The sequence below is a fragment of the Gekko japonicus genome, unplaced genomic scaffold (assembly GCF_001447785.1).
Source record: "Gekko japonicus isolate JY-2015 unplaced genomic scaffold, Gekko_japonicus_V1.1 scaffold2004, whole genome shotgun sequence".
Lineage (NCBI taxonomy): Eukaryota > Metazoa > Chordata > Lepidosauria > Squamata > Gekkonidae > Gekko > Gekko japonicus.
In genome coordinates, this window is record NW_015177077.1 from 115,297 (window position 1) to 134,982 (window position 19,686).

A 19,686-nucleotide genomic window follows, 5' to 3' on the forward strand; every position below is an offset into this window, starting at 1 on the left:
CTTCAAGAGCTTTGTGGGGGGGGTTGAAGATTTCTGAACCCCCTCCCTGCCGCCTCGATCCAAATCACACCCATCAGAGCTCGATGGCGTGGGTGCGTTCGCGAGTCGCCGAAAACCACAATAATAATGGTATTTACCAAAGAAAAGCATCTTTGCAGAAGAAAATAATTTAGGCATAGGCATTGAGAAAAAGTTGGATAATCATCAACCAGCTTTTCCACTGGTGAAAAGAGAGGAAGGGGAACCTTTTGACCACTCAAAATGATGCTTTCAGGGACTGTGAAACCCATGTGGTCAAAAGTCATGGGGGACAAGATCTGTACTAAAGAAGGGACTTGGACCAGATTTAGCAAAAGAACTGGCTGCATCCTTTCGAGTTATCTGTATTGTGGAGAAGAACAAAGTACTGTCTTTATGTTATAGTAAATACACATTGATCTTCCCCTTCCATCATAATGTCTGATGGAGCACACCTTGTGTGAAGACCTCACAATTCTGTGTGTTTGGCTGCCTATACAATCAACAGCAAATGATTTGCAGTGGTGCAAGAGACATGCAGAATGTTTAGTCTTATAATACAAGATAATTATATGATGGTGAAAAGTGCCATCAAGTTGCAGCCGACTTATGGCAACCCCATAGAGTTTTCAAGGCAAGAGACACTCAGAGGTGGTTTGCCATTGCTTGTCTCTGTCTTGCAACCCTGAACTTCCTTGGTGGTCTCCCATCCAAATACTGACCAGAGCCAACCCTGCTTAGCTTCTGTGATCTGACGAGATCGTGCTGTCATGAGCTATCCAGTTCAGGGAACTATACTAATTTTTTTTTTCCAGGGGGTTGGTTCATTTAGCTTTTCCCCCATTCCACCTTCTGACTGCTCCCCGAGGCTCTTACCAATTTGATCTCTTCTAATTATTTTGCTAAATTTTACTTGTTCTTGTTTTATTGCAGTTGATAGGTGAAGCATTGCATTTTGCTGTTAGCTTATTTATTGTTCATCGTATTTTGTTCTGTTATTTTTGTATTCTAAGAAGTCGCCTCTAGGACTATTAAATGGAGAGCTGTGGTGTGTAAGGCTTTTTAATGACTTTTACTAGATATGTGTGCGTGTCAGAGAGGGAGTAGGGGACTAAAATGATAACTGTACTCATCCAAAGCTGTGCATCTAATTCAATGTCTAGTTTGGTTCTTCAAAGAAGATGGCCAAAGAGTATTTTAGACTAGGGGTGGGCTGAAGGTCACTTGAAAATTACCAATCACTTTCCAAACAATTCAAAACAGCTATCTACCTCTACTCCACTGCCTCTGTGATCATGTTCTTATCCTCCCCTTACAGGTACTGTAGCAGCTTCTCTCCTCTTAGCTTTTTCTTGTGAAGGAGAAGGAGGGCACACATATGCACCCACCTTTGTTTTTGATAGGAAAATGACAGCACCAGCATACTTTACCATCTGCCTCTGCTCTTTCACACATAAACACACTTGTTCTGCATAGGAAGGGAGTGTTCCATTGTCTCTTCCCCCTGCATCATTTTCCCCTTGCAGGTAGGGTTGCCAGCTCCAGGTTGGAAAATATTAGTGGCAGAGGATGGGATTTGGGGAGGGGAAGGACTTCAGTGGGATATAATGCCAGAGTGGCCATTTTCTGCAGGTGATCTGATCCCTGTTGCCTGGAGATCAATTGTAATAGCAAGAGATCTTCAGCCACCACCTAGATGCTGGCAACCCTACCTGCAGGACAAGTTATAATTTGGTAACTTAACAATTTGGTGACTTCGTTCCCTTTGGGAAAACAGCAGAAGAAAGAGTTCTCCACCTGGGCACTGTACACCTGCTCTGAAATTCTGTAATGGTTGTATAAGCTGTCATTTTGTGACTGGCTCCACAAACTCAGGCACCATTTTGTGACCAGTAGCTCCCAAGGCTCGGGGGGGGGGGGGGGGGGAGGGGTTGCAGCACCCAAAAACATAAAGTCTGTCCTCCACTGTTTTAGACACTTTATAAACATGCCTCACTGACTTAACCTGATTTCTATAGATTTCTAACTACTGAAGAGCTAAATTTTGACCTGTCCAATCAACTTTAACCCTATTTGTCTGAGGAGGGGTCACTACTCTTCTCTAGTTTTCCCATTTGAATCTCTTCAACTCAAGGTAGTTATCTTAATAATACGTGCTGTGGGCCACTTTCAAACAATAGAGCTTCTTGTCAATAAATTTAGCTGATCCACACACGCATGTTTATCTTTTTCTAACTTCCTACTGAAATTGTGAGCTGTTTGTGATGTGAAATATCGGGTTCATGGTGCTTAGACAGTATGCCTGTTGTGTTTGATTTCATGATATATTGTTTTTCACAATACAGCAGTCATCAATAGAAAGAATGCACATCTACAGATTCCACCTTATTATTATTTTAGAGGCTATCATTGCTGTTCTTATTCCTTGTTTTCTGCCAACAGGTGAGCCACTAAATGCACATTCATATTTTTTCTTTAAAAAAACCCCCATCAGCATTCAAAATGTTGATGTCTGGCTAAACCTCTCACGGGGGGTGCGGGTCATGAACTCCCGTCCGTCATTGTGAAGCAATCATATTAGCAACATTTTTCAAAGATACTAGGTTAGTTGTTTCTTTTTGGCGGTGAGTGCAATTGCTGTATGTTTAATTTCAGTTTGCAGAAGGCCCTGTTTTGGAGTCCGCCATTGGCATTCCCCAGTTATTTTAAAGAATAAGCATTCAAACTAATAAAAACATCCATCTTCATTGCTACTTACCTTTAGAGAAAGATCGTTTGAATGAAATAGGCAGATAAAGGCTAATCTGGATTTCTTTTTAAGTAAAAGCTTAGCATTTTTATTGGTTTTATATGCACATTCTGAATCCTAACATTAGCCTTCAAACCCTCTAAGTTTGCCTTCGTAGTCTTTTCATCAAGAGAGATCCCAGCAGTTGAATTCCTATACCATTCGAATTAATGGGTGGTTAAGAAATTATTGATTTACAGAACAGATGACCAAGTCCTTGAGGGCATTCTAGCATTTATGTTTACTGTTGCCTTGCTTCTGATAGACAGGTGTGGAGGCAGGCGATGCAAAAGGTTTGGCATTCATGTGCTAGGTTTTATTTTATCTGAACAGTCAGATTGCTTACATTATTTTTATTGCTTTACTTCTTAGTTTATAGTTTTCACTTGCATTGTGCTCCATTCTTCTAGGAGACAGCCTTTCTTTTTTCTGCCATGTATCAGACTGGCTGTAGACAGATCAGCTACAGCAGCAGCAAAAAAAAGATAAGTCTTTCTGAGTTGTGTGGATTGAGACAGTCCAAATCCTCTTTGACAAATGAGCAGACATGGCCAGCTGTTCTTGCAGCATCCCCCCCACACACACACACACATACTCCATTTTGCTTCAAAGCAAAACAGTAGCCTATAGCAGTTTGGAAAGATGAAGATTTGCAAAGGCATGAAGCATTCGTGAAAAGGAACGAAAGGTTCTTACAAAAAGAAAAAGTGAAATGACAAGATTGTCGAGACAGGTAGTTGTAACTAGGTAAAAAGAAAGTGCCTTGACATCAGTTCACAGAGCTCAGAGGAAAGAGTAGCTTGAATGGTTAAAATGTCAGCCAACTGTGCTGTTTGTGCTGCAGCAGTTCACAAGGATCAAGAGCAGTTGCAGTGATTGAGTCTCCTAACCAGGCTTCACTGCACAGAGGGAGCTCCTGCATGGATAGATTTTCCAGCTCAGTCAGGTGGAAGAGGCAAATCTATGTGCGCATTCCTTGGCTTGTGTATGTAAAGTTACCCTTGAAGGTATGTGTGCATGGCAGGGCCCCACAAATCCCAGGTGCCAAGTCAGCGTGACCCCTAGAAATTTCATAATTGGATCTAGTATTTCAGCAATGATTGTACTGTAGCATCTCTCAGCAATTGTCACTGGAAGTACAAAGAGTTGGATCTGGCCGGTCTTTCCACTGGCAAAAAAAAAGCAAATATAGCCCCAAAAAGGCTATATTTGGAGCCATGGGACCTGGACTAGTAAAAGACATGTGGAACCTGGGCTATGATACCAATGGAGGCTGAGGTAGCAGCTACTGCCAAGTCGGCTTTCTACCATCTTCGGCTGATTAGGCAGCTGGTTCCCTTCCTTGAATGCAATGACCTGGCAACAGTGATCCATGCGATGGTCACCTCGAGATTGGATTACTGTAATGCCCTCTACATGGGGCTGCCCTTGTCGCAAATCCGGAAACTGCAGCTGGTGCAAAACGTTGCAGCCAGGTTGTTGATGGGAATCCCGATTCGGGAGCACATCCAACTTGTGCTAAAGACGTCGCACTGGCTACCTATAGCATACTGGGTCCACTTCAAGGTGCTGGTTTTGACCTTTATGGCCAGGGTCCTGCATACCTAAGGGACCGCCTTTCCCCATATGTACCCCAAAGGACACTGTGATTGGGGACCCAGAACTGGCTGGCTCTTCAAGGAGGCCAGACTGGTGGCAACTAGGGCCAGGGCTTTCTTGGTGGCGGCTCCACTCTGGTGGAATGAGCTCCTGAAAGAGACTAGGGCCCTGCGGGACCTTTTGCAGTTCCACAAGGCCTGTAAAATGGAGCTCTTCTGCCAGGCTTTTGGAGCTGCCACCACTAACACCTCCACTGAAAGAATTAATATCTACTTTGGCGGAGCCCTGGCCCGCAGATCCCTCAAACACAGCCCGTGCCAATGACCTGAGATAGCTGCAGAAGGCCGAAGAGTCAATTGGAATAGGAGGAATGTTGCTAGCACTTTCTTGTTTGAATTTTAATGCTGTATTTATTAACATATGTTATTTTATTTGATTGTATTATGGGAATTTTATCCATCTGTAAGCCGCCCTGAGCTGGCCTTGGTCGGGAGGGCGGGATAAAAAATAAATAAAAAAATAAAAAAATGATAAGGAGGGGATTTGGTCAAGAGTGAATGACTAAGTTGGCTGGATCCAGCTCCAAGTTTATCATTGCGCATCAGAATGTTTTGCTGTATGACAAATAAATGTTGACGAAGTTCTTGCCATTGCTTGTTGGTGAAGTTTTGCCATTGTTTCTTTATATAAAATTTAATTTCACACCAATCAGTGGTGGTGTGTAAATTTGTTTCTTAACCAGTTGCTTTCTATACTTTCTACAGTATTCAGTTAAATTGAGTTTTTTAAAGCAATAATGGAATTACGAGAAATGGCAGAAACAAAACCTGTTGAGACTGAACCCATCAAAGATGGAGGTCCTGTGGCTGAGGGGGTGCAACCTGAAGTTGGGGTGCCAACTCCCAGCACTTGATGGCGTGCCATTAACACCGGCATCAACCGTCAAGAGCTTGGGTGTGCTCTTGGATCTCTCCTTATCTATGGAGGCCCAGGTAGCAAATGTTGCTAGGCTAACATTCTTCCAACCACGCCAGATCAGGCAACTAGCTCCCTTCCTCTCTAGCCCTGACCTTGCTACAGTGATCCATTCAACAGTCACCTCAAGGCTGGATTACTGCAACTCACTCTGTGTATGGCTACCCTTGAAGCTTACCCAGAAATTACAGTTTGTCCAAAATGCAGCAGCACAGATACAGGTACCCCAATGATGGCACACATTCAGCCTGTGCTTTTCCAGCTGCACTGGCTATGAGTTGAATACCAGATCCACTTCAAAGTTTTCAGTTTGACCTTCAAGGCCCTTAACAGTCTGGGGCCAGCATACTTGTGGGACCGCCTCTCACGGTTTGCCCCCCAAAGAGCTTTACACTCAGAAGTTCAAAATCTACTGGTGATCTGGTTGCCCCCTTCTCAGCCCTGGCTTCAGCCTGGTGGAACTCTCTGCCTGGTGACATCCGTGCCCTGCAGGACCTAGTTCAGTTTCACAGGGCATGTAAAACAGGCCTATGGTTGAGGACAGCAATGGCCCACATTGTGGTCTTACCATGACTGGTCCCTGATCTACCTTAGGAAGGGAGCGTAATGCAATGTATACCATCAGTTACTGTTTGTTGGTTTTATCTATAATTAGTTATTTATTGTACATTTTAACCTTGTACATTGACTGTGTTGTACACTGCCCTGAACCCTTCAAGATACATTTAGTGTCAAATGAGCCTCAGGTGCTCTACAAACCTACCTCTCATTGTGTGCAACTGGCTACTTTTTATTCATGGATATATTAAGCAAACTGTGTCTACTTCAATGACACACTTGTTCCTTGGCATTATTATAATGTGCTTCTAGATGCTACGAATTATCTTGTTCCCATTCCTTTTTTCCTGTTATGATGTTTCACTGACTTGATTACAGTACCTCTGTAAATAGTTCGGTAATAATTGTGTGTTAAATGTGGAATTATCTGATTAAGCTAACAGTCTGGTGTATGCTTCTCTGTACGTGTCCTTGTTAATATTAACTCTGCCAATTATTAAGCATATATGAGCTAGAATGTGGATCGATTGTTTCTTATAATTGATTTATCTGCTCCATTTTCAGTATTCAGTCGACAGCTGGAGTCAGAAAATATAAGGGTAACATCTAGTTGAGGAAGAAGCAAGATCAGTTCAAGACGGCCGTGTACAAGGAGAGAGAGAGCTAAAGCACCTGACGTACACATTACGGAGTACATGGGTTGGGTCTGGGCTTCCCACTCTGTGTTCTGTGGAGCAGGCATGTGAGTTCTGGATTGGCCTCAGTGGTGGCACCTTCAGAATGTGACTGGCCCATGTGGAGAAGAGGCTTCAACCCTCCCCCTCATCTCCTTGATATTTGCCCGTTAGGGAGACTCATGAGTGTACACAGAAGAAGAAGAGAAGAGATTGGATTTATATCCTGCCCTTCACTACCCAAAGATGTCTCAGAGCGGCTTACAAACGCCTTTTCCCTTCCCCTCCCCACAACAGACACCCTGTGAGGTGGGTGGGGCGAGGAATCTCAGAGCAGCTTACAAACTCCTTTTCCTTCCCCTCCCCACAACAGACGGCTTGCCCAAGGTCATCCAGCTGCTGTGAGTGGAGGAGTGGGGAATCAAACCCGGTTCTCCCAGATTAGAGTCCGCGCACTTAACCACTACACCAAACTGGCGCTACACCAAACTGGCAACAGACCCTTCTCACTGCACAACATAGTAACAATCCAAATTGGGCATGACACACTTGGGCATTGAGGAGACCCTGCAAGTCATAGGTGACTGTTACATGGGACACAGAGTGGGGACCCCGTACCCAAACCTGTATTCTTGTTTAAAGTGTATGAGATGGGGAAAATAAATTATTGCTAGCTACTAAGGGTAGAGAAAAGCAAATATTTGAAAAACTGTAGAATAACAACAATTTGAAGGCTAGGGTCACTATGCATACTACAGTTTAGTATGAAGAAAGTAGGGCAATAATCCTAGTCTCAACTGATTAGGATTAATTTTGATATAGGGGATTAATTATCAGTGGTATGTTCCCTCTAAGCTGTGGAGTCCTGTGAGCAAGAGTTCTACTTTGTGAGCTGCTGGGATTAAAGGTGTGAGCGAGCGATTTGGCTGCTGCATAAATTAGTTGGCTCTGGAGCCCTCCTTCCTGAGCTAAGACAACAATGTGTGAGCTGGAGCTACAAAAACTGTGAGGTAGCTCACACTAACTCAGCTTAGAGAGAACACTGGTGGTGGGGATGACTCTCAGAAGTCCTGTGAGAAATGCTGTGTCTCATTACAGCACATTATTTTAAAGGCCACTGAGTTACTGTTCTTGAAAGCCATCTAGTTGCCTCTCCTTAAAGCTATCTAGAAATCAACAGCAAGAGGTCTGTTCCACAAGATCTAAGAAATCAAAAGGAAATTAAAACTATGGTTTGGTATGCTGAGAGATGGAAAATCGTTAGCTGAAGAGGACAATATAAAGAAAAGATGGGAACAATACAGTGAAGAACTATATAGATATAGAAGAGATGAAAGGATGGCAGATTCCTTCCAAAAAGAATCTTTTGGAGAAGAATCTGCAGTTTTAGAAAGTGAAGTGAAAGCTGCATTCAAAGCAATAGGGAAAAACAAATCACCTGGAGTAGATGGAATATCAGTAGTGCATTTCCAAGCCAGAGAAATGTAGTTCATCAAAATCGTAACAAGAACATGCCAATAAATATGGGAAATGAAATGGCCTAGAGACTGGAAACACTGTCTACATTTCAGTTGTGAAAAAGATGTCAATGACCACAGCAGCTATTAAACAATTGTATTAATTTCTCATGTGAAGTGGTGCTCAAAATCTTACAACAAAGACTGTTACCATATATCAGACCAGAAATGCTAGATGTTCAAGCTGGACTCAGAAAAGGCAGAGGCACTAGAGATTATATTGCAAATTTACATTGGTTAGTGAAGCATACCAGAGAATTTCAGAAGAAAATCAACTTGTGTTTCATTGAGGAAAGATTTAGACTGTGCAGATGAGGAAAAGTTACGGTTGGTGTGAAAAGAAATGGGTGTGCCCAATATTTATTTATTTATTTATTTGATGCACAATCTGTACTCTGGCTACTGTTTGGACACAATATAGAGAAACAGAATGGTTTCCAATTGGCGAAGGTCTCAGATATGGATGTATTTTATCTCCCTGTCTCTTCAATTTGTATGCAGAACATATCATAAGGAAAGCTGGATTAGAGTTCAATGAAGGGACTTTAACAATTTTGAGATATGCAGATGATACCACGTTACTGACAGAAAACAGTGAAGACTTGAAATGACTCCTGTCCTGATTAAGGTTAAAGCAGGAAGTGCTAAAGCAGGATTACAGCTGAACATCAAGAAGACAAAAGTAATGACTCCTGGGGAATTACACAACTTCAAGGTTGATGATAAAGAAATGGAAATTGTTGAAGATTTTCTATCCCTTGGCTCCATCAACAATCAAAAGGGAAAATGCAACCAAGAAATCAGAAGGAGATTGAGACTGGGAAAGACAGCTGTGAAGGAGCTAGAAGAGATTCTTAAGTATAAGGTTGTGTCTCTGGCAACCAAGATCAAGATAAATTCATACTGTAGTATTCCCCATTACTGTGTAGGGATGTGAAACCTGGACAGTGAAGAAAACTGACAGGAAGAAAACGGATTTATTTGAAGTGTGTTGGAGGAAAGTTTTGCAGATGTCGTGGACCTTGAAAAAGACAAGTGGGTTCTAGAACCAATAAATCCTAAACTCTCCCTAGAAGCCGAAATGACTAAACCGAAGCTATTGTACTTTGGTCACATTATGAGGAGACAAAAGTCACTGGAAAAGACAATAATGCTTGGAAAAATTAAAGGCAGCAGCAAAAGGGGAAGACTCGGTAAAGGAAGCCATGGCCCTAAATTCACAAGACCTGATCATGGATGTTAGCGATAGGACTTTTGGGAGGTCATTAATTCAGAGGGTCACGATAAGTCAGAAGCATCTTGGTGGCCCATGACACACATACAGAGAGAGAGAGAGATCAGCAACCTTCCTAAAATGAATAGCCTCCCTTGCAGTACATTATCCAACTGTGGTATGGAAGGGGGGGGGGGGTTCTTCCTTGTGAGGAAGTTTGTTGTTGTTGTTTTTATTTATAGACTTGTATCCAGCATGTTACAATTATGAGTTAGAACCCTGCTGTGTTACCATGGTTTACCCATGTCAGAAACGTTCTGTCAAAGATACCTGCTGCCGTATTTACCACCTTCAGTGTGTATTACTTGCCAGATTTGTTAACACTAACACACGTATGTTAACTGAGAAAGGAAAGTTAGTTTAAATCTTCCTATTGTCACATTAGGATGATTAATTTTATGTTTTAAATCCCAGTCAAGGTGAAATGAAGACACACTATAAAATATTTGAAAATTACACTATAAAAATAAATTGTAAAAGAACCAGAAGACATCTCCACCTCAAGCTTTAAGATCTTTAGTGGAGGTCTTGTCTTGTTTGTGACCACTTTCAACTCATAATAGTGACTGGTGTAGTCCTGTCTGTGGTACCCTTATTGCAGAACTCTTTGCTTAAAGAAGTCTGCCTGTCTAAGGAGGCAGCAGAAAAAGAAAGTTGTTTCAGTTAGGTTGATGTTACACTGGGTTGGTTGGTTAGTTTGTTCTCCTTTTTGTTCTTTTGTATTTTCCTTCTAGTTTATTGCATTCTAGATTGGTCCATTCGTGGTTAGCTATCATAAGAGTCTTGGCTGGATGATAACTTTCAGCCATAATGCCGGCTATGCTCAGCATTGTTATCATTTCCAAACAAATGTCAAGTGAGGTCCCTCATACAGTAATCACAGTGACCTAGCCTTAAGTTTGCAAAGACAGTGAGTATGGCCAGTTTCTCTCAGGAGAGAGATTTGCAGAAGTTGTCCTAAATGGAAGGAGGAAAAGTACTCCTAATGAACACCTGGAAGTGCTGAGTATAGCAGGAGCAGGCTCCATGATGACTCATTAAGAGAAGCTGGACTCATGCAAGATGGAAAAGTGTATACTTCTGTCAGTTAGTTTATTTACTTTATTTATAGCTAGTCTTTATTTATAGCCTAGCTGACTTTCAAGGTGGATCCCACAATATAAAACAATGTAATCGGACAACATAAGACATCTAGTAAATAATGTAATAGGATTTGGATTACAAGAGTTAGAAAGAAACAGCACAGAACTGAAAGTATAAGACATGATACAGCAAAATAAAAGGAGAAGACAGTGCAATAAGAACATGGTAAAACACAGAATAAGCACTGGGATAGACTGCAATCCTGTTCTTTTTACAGAGAACCTCCCATCTGAACCGTTTTATTATACTGCAGTCCTATTCTCTTTATAAAAATGCTGTCCTGAACAATGCCATTTTACACGGGATTGTTGGCTTGATTCAGGTTCAGCTGATTCACCTGCCTGCATCTCCTCTGCATGGCCAAACGTTAAAGGCCACTGGACCAAGGTCACTCTCATTCCTTCTGCTTGGTTCTAATTAAGTTGCAATGAAAGAAATTAACAATTGGCAAAATCCAGAAGTTATATTTTAATGTGCCATTTGTGTGAAGGGGGGAGGGGAGACAGAGAGAGACATAAGTGTTTGAAAGATGTTGAAGAGAAGGTGGTCCTGGTTGCCAAGTAGGTTTCGAAATGATGAGCCCTTTTTTTCTAAAATAAAATTGTGTCTTCAAGTGATATTTTCTGTTGGGGTAATTAGACACATTCTAGATGGAGAGAAGTTCAATTATCGCAGCATTTCATTTGAAAAGACAATAAATATTTATGTTTTGTTTTCACCGAATACTAATTGGGCACATTATATTTTGAAGAACTTTCCAAATTCCTATTATATTAAAAATTGCAGTTATCTCTTTTTATAATGCTTGTATAAAGTGATACATGTTCTTTCTGTTTCTTCTTGGAACATGCCATGGTGTATGATTACACAGTTAGTTGAGTTGGGAATGCCACTCAATTCCCTAACGCTGTAAAGGTGACCCAAACAAGGGAGCCAGTGGGCATGGTCCTGCCCAGGTGGCTGCATGCATGGTGTGGGGGGCATCATAGAAGGAGGCTATATAAGATACCATCATACCATCCCCTATACATATTCTCTTTTACCTTTTCCAAAGGCATGTCATTGTAGATTAATGTTGTGTTTCAGTTGATTTAGTGGCAATAGTTTATTCAAATCAAATCAAATACCTTTAATGGTATATCAATAAAATACATATTGTAAAATATACAATAAAATACATAAAATATGAGCAAGGAGGCATTACAGAGACAGCAAGGCAGATCATACAGAAAGCTTGTATCTATCATTAACCGCTTCAGCCAAAAACCTAGCAACCAGATCTGTGATGTCTGGGTTTGTGTCATTTAATAGACATTGAATTATACTGTCATTGTTAACACAGTGTTTAGGGTATAGTGGAGAGGAATCTATCGATTTTAGAGGACAGATACATTACCTTTCATGGAAAGGGACTTTGTTATACTGACCAGTTAATATTTTTGAGGGGACAGTATTTAGTCGGACCAATGTAAAAACTCTACAATGAGAAGGGTGATCAAGGTTGTAAAAGTAGCTGGCTATTTTCCCTTACTGGATGGAAAGGTTTAGTTTGCCCTGGGAAGAAAAATGAGGTTGCGGAGGATTTAAGTTATGAAATTCTAGGTCAAGAAGCCTTTGTTTTATGGTTCAAAACATAGCAGATTTATTGAAGGGCAGGAATCGATTGAAAAGCCCAATTGTTGGATTTTTTTCCCGATAGTTGAAAGCCAGGTAATACTATACAGATCACTTTTTAATTCTGAAAGTAAAGAGTTTGAAGAAATTCGGAAATGTAACCTGAGCCAATATTTAAAGGTTATTAGCCAAATTTTTGTTTCACTAAAATGCTGGCCCAATTCTATACAAACTGCTGAATATGGTGTACAGTTAGAGACTCCTAAAAGTTGTCGGGAAAATCTTGCTTGAATTTTCTCTAAATTGTTGTTGAATGCCTTTATCCAGACCGGGATGCCATAAAGCATCTGAGGTAGAACTTTGGCCTCAAAAATCTTAATTGCAGCAGGAACACACTGGTTACCATTAGTGAAGAAGAACTGTTTGAGCTGGGTAATAGCCCACTTACAGTGGTGATTCGGAATCTATGGGTTACCTAATTTAAATTATGTTGAAAGGTGATGCCTAGATAGTTAAAGTTTTTTACTTAGGTAATTTCTGTGTTACCTATAAACCACTTTTTTTGGATTCTAGCGTTTGGAGAAAACTAATACTTTGGATTTTGAATAGTTAATGACTAAAGAATTGTCTTGACAATATTTGTGAAAAGCTTGTAAATATCTTAAAATACCAACTCGAGAACAAGAAAGGATTGTGGTATTGTCAGCATAAAGTAAGACAGGAACTGCATAAGATCCTAATTTAGGGGGATGGCCACTGATGGGCCCTAATGATAATGCTAAGTCATTTAGAAATAAATTAAAAAGGTGAGGAGGTAAAATGCAACCTTGTTTCACACCTTTAGAGGTTGGTATTTTAGATGTTAAGTTCTCCCAGATTCTGAATATTTGACTTGGCAAGAGGTTTATTTCTAAGCTTCACTGGTATTTTTGTCCATATTCTACAGGACTTGTTCAGCTGCTGAAAGTGTAATCTATTAATAATTTTAACACAGACTTAAAAAAACTATTCCAGTGCCTGTATTTACTGTCCTGTATTGTTTTTTTGTGTGTGAACATTTTCAATCAAACAGAAAGCAGGAGACTATTTTTAGTTTTGGTTTGTTTGGGGTTTATTTTTTGTTAGAAAATGTTATTCACCTGGCACTTTCAAAGGTGACATGTATTTTTCTTCAAACTGTTAAAATGCAAGCCAAGTTTGAACACAAACAAGGTTTCCTCAATTTGCTATGCATAACTAATGGAAAAATTCTGTGTTCCACATTCCTAATGCAGGACGCACTGAAGGAAAACAACAAGAGAAAAGAGATGGAGGAGAAGATTAAGAGAGCCAAACTGGCCAAAGAAAAAGCAGAACGTGAGAGGCTGGAGCGGCAACAGAAGAAGAAACAACTGATAGACATGAATAAAGGTAAGGCAGCATTCGTAGCAGAGGCACCGATGGATACAAGATGTATCCATCCAAGTTGTGACCCATGTCAGTCAGCAGTAAAAATGCTTAATTGTTGCATTAAATATGGAGAACCCAAGGTATCTTTTCCACCATCTTCACCATACGTTTTCCCATTTCTGCTGCTGGATTGTTATGTCAGCTCTTTCGAGGCATTTCCTGTTGAGTTATTGTGATATTTCCATTTGTATATAGTCAAATGGTTTTTAAAAAGTTTTTTTTAACCTGTGTGTATGTGAGTTCTAAGCGGTGTGTTCATACCGTTTTAATTGCGCTTCTGCAGATATAATAGTGTAGCAGCTGAAATCTTTGTCCTGCAGCTTGGAGGCTGGATATTCTTTCAGCTGTAACTTTTTAGATGTCTCAATGATCCTTACTCTAGGCTGATAGTTGGACACGATTTTTTTAAAAAGGTGTATCTTGAGCTTTCTGGTTACCTGGAAAGACACTATGTTACCCGTGAGGGCATCCTTTGAGAGAGGGCGCAAGGAGAAGAGGGCAGAAGAATCAATAGGCCCCTAATATCTGAGCTTGAAAAGTTCCAGAAGATTGTTAAAATGCACTGTTTGTATCCTCTATCTCTTTGGATTCACTGTCTTGAGAAGGGAGATGACACCAGTACGTATTAGATTGAATGAGAGATTACTTTACCCTGCACTTGGCTGTTCTCCCTCCTGTGATCGTTTTAGTTCTATTGCAAAGCAGAGTTTTAATCCTTCACAATCATAAAACACATGGGGGCAGGGGGGGGGGGAAGCCCAGTGTGTGACTGTAGCTTGTCTTTTCTACCCAGTGAGCAAATCTGACAGGATTCAGTCCCAGCAAAAATAACAGTATTTCTCTCTTGACAAATCTTATGTAAGACGCCAAGGTGTATTAGTTTGTACTAGAACCAGGCTTATAATTAGGGTGAGTTGAGGTAGCAGTACTGCTCAGGAGTTTGAACCAATTAGGAGGAGGAGAGTCTGAAAGCGAAAGCGTCACACATCCCAGTGACCATTCTTATTGTTAGAAAACAGTGGTACGTCACAAAGGCAAGGCGGGATTCGCAAGCCCGCGTAACGCAGAGTTGCACATGCCAGTATTTGACCGGAGAATCGGTTTAGCTTCTTAAATCATGAATGGATGTCCGAGTGCTCACGCTTGTGCCCTTGTGACCCAGCTTGGATCCCGCAGGGCCTGCAGCAAAACATGTCCTCCCACTTGTGCCCTCTCTTCATAGTTCTAAAAGCATGTCCGCCCCTCATTTTTCTGCTGTGCTCCACCTTGAGCTCTCCGGCAGGAGGCAGTGGGCTGGGCACTTGGACAACTCTGCTATAAAGTATCCCCCCCCCCCTTCAAGGTGTCATTGCAAGTAATGCGTGAAACTTGTACGCAAAAGCAGTCTGTCATGGTTACTCACGTATAATACAAAATAGGCAAAATCGTCACACTCTTCTGTCAGATACGAAATTTTCATTTTAGATTGTGATGTTCATTGTAGGAAGTGTTTTAGATATCCCCCTACATTTTTGACAGTGATGAATTAGCTTTTTCAGAATAATTCATTTTTTTTTATTTCAGATCCTTTTATTTGTTTCAGTGTGTTTTTTGTTCCTTACTGTAGACGCATATTGTGACAGTAGCTTTCACATGCTACTATACATTACTGTTTTAGCTTACTGAACTGTTAGATTTATTTTCTTAGGATGCTCAGCATACAGTTTTGTCATCTGGCATTGTATTTTGTTGCTATTGTGTTACTTCATTCTCCTTTGGTAAGTCAACTCATGTTACTGCCTCTAAAGTTTTGTCTCACAGTAAATACGTCAGTGGGTTGTATCTTGTTACAAGGCTGCCCATCAAAAATCATAGTAATAAGTCTGAATTAAAGTGTGCTGCCAGTACCGGAAGATACACGGGTCATAAGAGGTTGGGGGGCAGGGTTACTTTAAGTCTTTAAATCATGACAAAATTTGGGAATGTCTTTTTAAAAATCTCACTCAATGCAAATGGCCCAGCTGTAAATGGGCCAGTGCAGTGGCATTCGTTACTCAACATACATAACAATTTAATTAAAGACCTTCTTATAGGGCATATATGTACATACAAAAGGAGACATAAAGCCATAAAGTCAAAACTCCTTTTTAAGAACAGAAAAGTCTACAGCAGCAATTCTGATGCAAATATTTAATCAGTAACACTTTCAGTCTTCATTATATCTGATTACCATGGCAATTAAAATCACCTGTTAACTACCAGTACAAGGATAAAGGGAAGAATGAGCTGCCTCAGTCACAATTAGTACTGAATTAATTGTTTTGAAAGGTATATTAACATTTTCCCTTAACACAGATGAAGATAATGGAGTGGAGTTCATTACTGGGGGTTGACGGCTATCTGGGATGTCAAGGTATTCCGCTTTTGAAAATACATTAGCATCCCAATAGCTGATTCATAAGTCATGTAATAAGCTCATATCTATTAATATTCACAATTACATTTTGCTAATAGCGCCATTGTACTTCACAGAATGGATTTAAAGCTGTCATAACTGTTCAATGCTCCAATGCAAAGAGACCCCAGTCGCTGTTACACTTGAATGCTGGTACTACCTTCCATTTACAGATGTATAAAGCTGAATCACAGTACTCTTTTAGCACAGTAATGAGATACAGCATGTGCTGAGAACACAGTATTTGTGACAAAGTAATCATCAAATTGGCTTCACCGAGTGTCTAACTTACATAGCATATCATGGAGTGGTTCATACATGCATAGGCATCTCTTGATAACAAAACTGTTGTTTAAAACCCAGCAAGTTACGAATAAAATATGTCATTTGATGAATAAACAGTGTCACAAAATATCACTGTTTAGTGTCCTCTGCATGACACTGATGGTTTTTGCACCTGCACAGAGCACAATATCAGAAACTTCAGGAGCTATAAAATGGGCTGAAATAATTCCCTCCCACCAGCATGGAGCTTCACCTTGCATGCTTAAGGGGGAGGAGTTGCATCCCTCCTGCTGAGTTCTCATTCATCCACCACACATTAGACGCGCCCAAGAACATCTCCAAAGTAGTTTTTCTTTGTGGAACTACTTCCGTACATTAAACAAAGCAAAAAAACTTATTCGCCCCTGCAAGTCTGTGAGTATTATAATCCCCAAAACTTCAGTGGACTTAGAAGTGGATCTGTGTGACTGAACAACAAAAAACTCTGCTTAGGGTTTCACCCTCTTAGTCTGTGCAAAAGGTGATGCAGATCATCATTTGTGCTGGGGGCTTGATAGAATTCCTTTCTTGCTGTCTCTAGATCTGCAAAAGAAGGGAAGGAGGTTGTGCTTTTACTTTCCACTTAGCAATACTCAGTTGGGAAGTTACATTCAGCTTGCTGGATCACAGTTCATGCAGGCCTACACTAAAGAAATACCATTAACCAATGGCAATAGGCAGTAAATGGTAATGTAACCTGAGCCATAAAATCTAGAGGTGCTCTCCATTATTAAAATTGTGTTAACAGGCAAAATGATTTGCAGTCAGTCCAGTGAAAAGTAATCCTTGCCTCTGTTGGCTGTCATTATGATGTTTTGCTAATAAAAAGGATAACTCTGATAAGCAATATCAGAGAGAACCCCACAAGAGAATGTCTTTTCAAGTGCAGAAGTTTCTTTTAATTAAAGATACTCTGAAGCTCTGACTCTGGTTTCTGTTGAAGACTTCAATTTTATATTATACTGTAAAATATTTATTGGCTATGTAACAGTTACCCATCTTCAGTTTAGCAGTTCCCAGTTTTTTTAATTGTTCATGCAGTTCTGTGTTTCCACAAGCAGAGAATCGACAAATGCTAAATTACATCAGTTCTGTTTAGACCTTTGGCGGAACAGGTCTACTCTGGCTTACAGGCCTGGTTCCAACCTGTCCGCCAAGGTTTTCCCAACACCTGGAGAGGCTTTTCTTTTTCTCTCAGGTAACCACTGCCACCACCTGACCTTTGTAAGAAATTGCCCACTGGGAGGGTCAGGACTCCCAGCTTCCCTTCCATGTTCTGAGGCCTTGCCTCTGTGTCTCCCACTGCCCAGTGCCTGATCACCACAGAGACCATTTGCTGCCTTGTGCGCCCTTGGAGGAATAGCCACTTGCCAAACGGCTGCTTCCCCCTGGTGCTTATTTTAAAATAGCATGTCCAAGATGATGGAGGTCTGTGTGGTACAGAAAACCACTACCAGCATCAAAAGTTATAAAGTATTTATTAAAAAGAAAATGTTCACAAGCATACTTTTAAGCACAGCACCAGACTGAGCAAGAGATTCTGAAGAAACAGGTAAAATACAATTCCTCTGTCCTTTTCTCTATACATGCCCTATCAGATTTTTGTATTTTTGTTGTTGTTGTTGTTGTTGTTTTATTAAGACAGGCTTCATAGTTTAGGAAGTTACAGATCTCTATAGACTTCCATTACCTTGCAGCTTCTTCCAGCTCTTCAGGCCAGCATATGGTTGATGGCTGCTTCCTCCAGACCTCAGTTAAGAGTTCTGTCTTCTCTGATGGACTCAGCACAAAAGAGAGCCTTCCTCCTTGCTTCCATGAGTTTTATCACCTCTCTTTTCCCCACCCACTGACCAGGTCAGGCAGTGTCCGAGAAGCTTTTCCTGGAGATTCAATTCCAACCTTTAATGGCATAACATTAAAGTATATACAGAATGGAAAGAAGATTTACCATATGTAAATAATTGCACATACAGTAATACTTAGTCAGGTTTGGATTTAAGAATATCCACACAAAAAACTAGCTACAGCCTCGGTAATCTCCCACTTAGTATCCTCAATAAATGCCGACAGAAAGAAGGATTGATCAAATACTCAGGGGTTAAAGAGAGCTTTCAAAATAGTTCCTTACGGAGATCATCATACCTAAAATAGTGGAATAATATATACTGAATTGAATCGGGGGTATTTGCTCTGCAGGAGTAGAGTCTTTCACTCAGGGATACTCGATGATATCTCCCCTGTAAGAATTTAGAGGGGAATGCATTTAATCTGCCCATCATAAATGTCCTATGGTGGTTTGGAGTCATTAGGTCCAATAAATAATAGTATTCAACACCTCCCTGTTCCCTGCATGAAGGGGGGGGGCTTGACCATCCCATTGTCTAGACGTATTAGCATTTGTATGAATGTGGGCTGAGGTAAGTCTGGAGAGCAATTAACTGCTCCCCCCCCCCTTTCTGCCTGGTCTCTACCCAGGGAGAGAGGGTGAAAAACTTTTAAAACTCAGAGTGAAAGTTTTGCTCATTTCAAGCTCCAGAGAAAAAATGCATTTCTTCACAATACCAATAGATGACGAATATTGGATCCACAAATACAACATTTCTGTGCTCATTCCTCCTTTACCATTTGCTCATCACTTTTAATCTTTTTTTTAAAAAAACTTGGAATAGTGTATTCTACCTGTAGAGGAAAACAGTAAATTTTATGTCTTTTCCCCACTTTACTTGAAAAGACATAAGCACATTCAGGAAAACCACAACTGGTATTTTAGGACTAATTCAGATTATTATTCCTAGTCACAGGGTTGTTGTGAGTGTAAACCAGAACACCTTGAAGGACTGGTGGTATAAAAAAGGAATAAAAAGGATTATCCTGAATTTGAAATAAGCAAATTCTAAGACAAATTACAAGAAGACTAACAAATTAATGATGCTATACACATCTATGACAGTGTAAAAATGAGGGGAAAGACCGAAAGAAAGATATCAAGATATAGCTAAATAGCAGAAAGAAACAAAATCTGTTTAGTGAATACCGTGTCATAGAAATTTTATGTAACATTCTGGATTGCGTACTCACACGACTTAGTGCGGCGGCAGCGCTGAATCCTTAAATTGCACTTTATTTTTATCGCCATCGAAGTGATGTTTTAAATTGATTTGTCTGTGTTTTTAAATCATTTACTTCATTTTATCAATTGTAGAATGGATTCTGTTTAGCAGTTTTGTGGAAGCCGCCCTGAGCCTGCCTTGGCGGAGAGGGTGGGGTAACAGTTCAATAAATAAAAATAAATAAATAAAATAAATTTAAAATTCTGCTCA

General features: G+C 40.5%; 1 protein-coding gene across 1 annotated transcript in view; it reads left to right on the plus strand.

Moving 5' to 3' along the window:
- The window catches only part of LOC107124740 (protein diaphanous homolog 2-like), a 220,000-nt gene that overhangs the window by 74,404 nt on the left and 125,910 nt on the right, over positions 1-19,686 (plus strand). Inside the window, exon 3 of the mRNA XM_015428245.1 lies at positions 13,434-13,569. Coding sequence (XP_015283731.1) covers positions 13,434-13,569 — 136 coding nt within the window. The remainder of the gene's footprint in view (positions 1-13,433; positions 13,570-19,686) is intronic.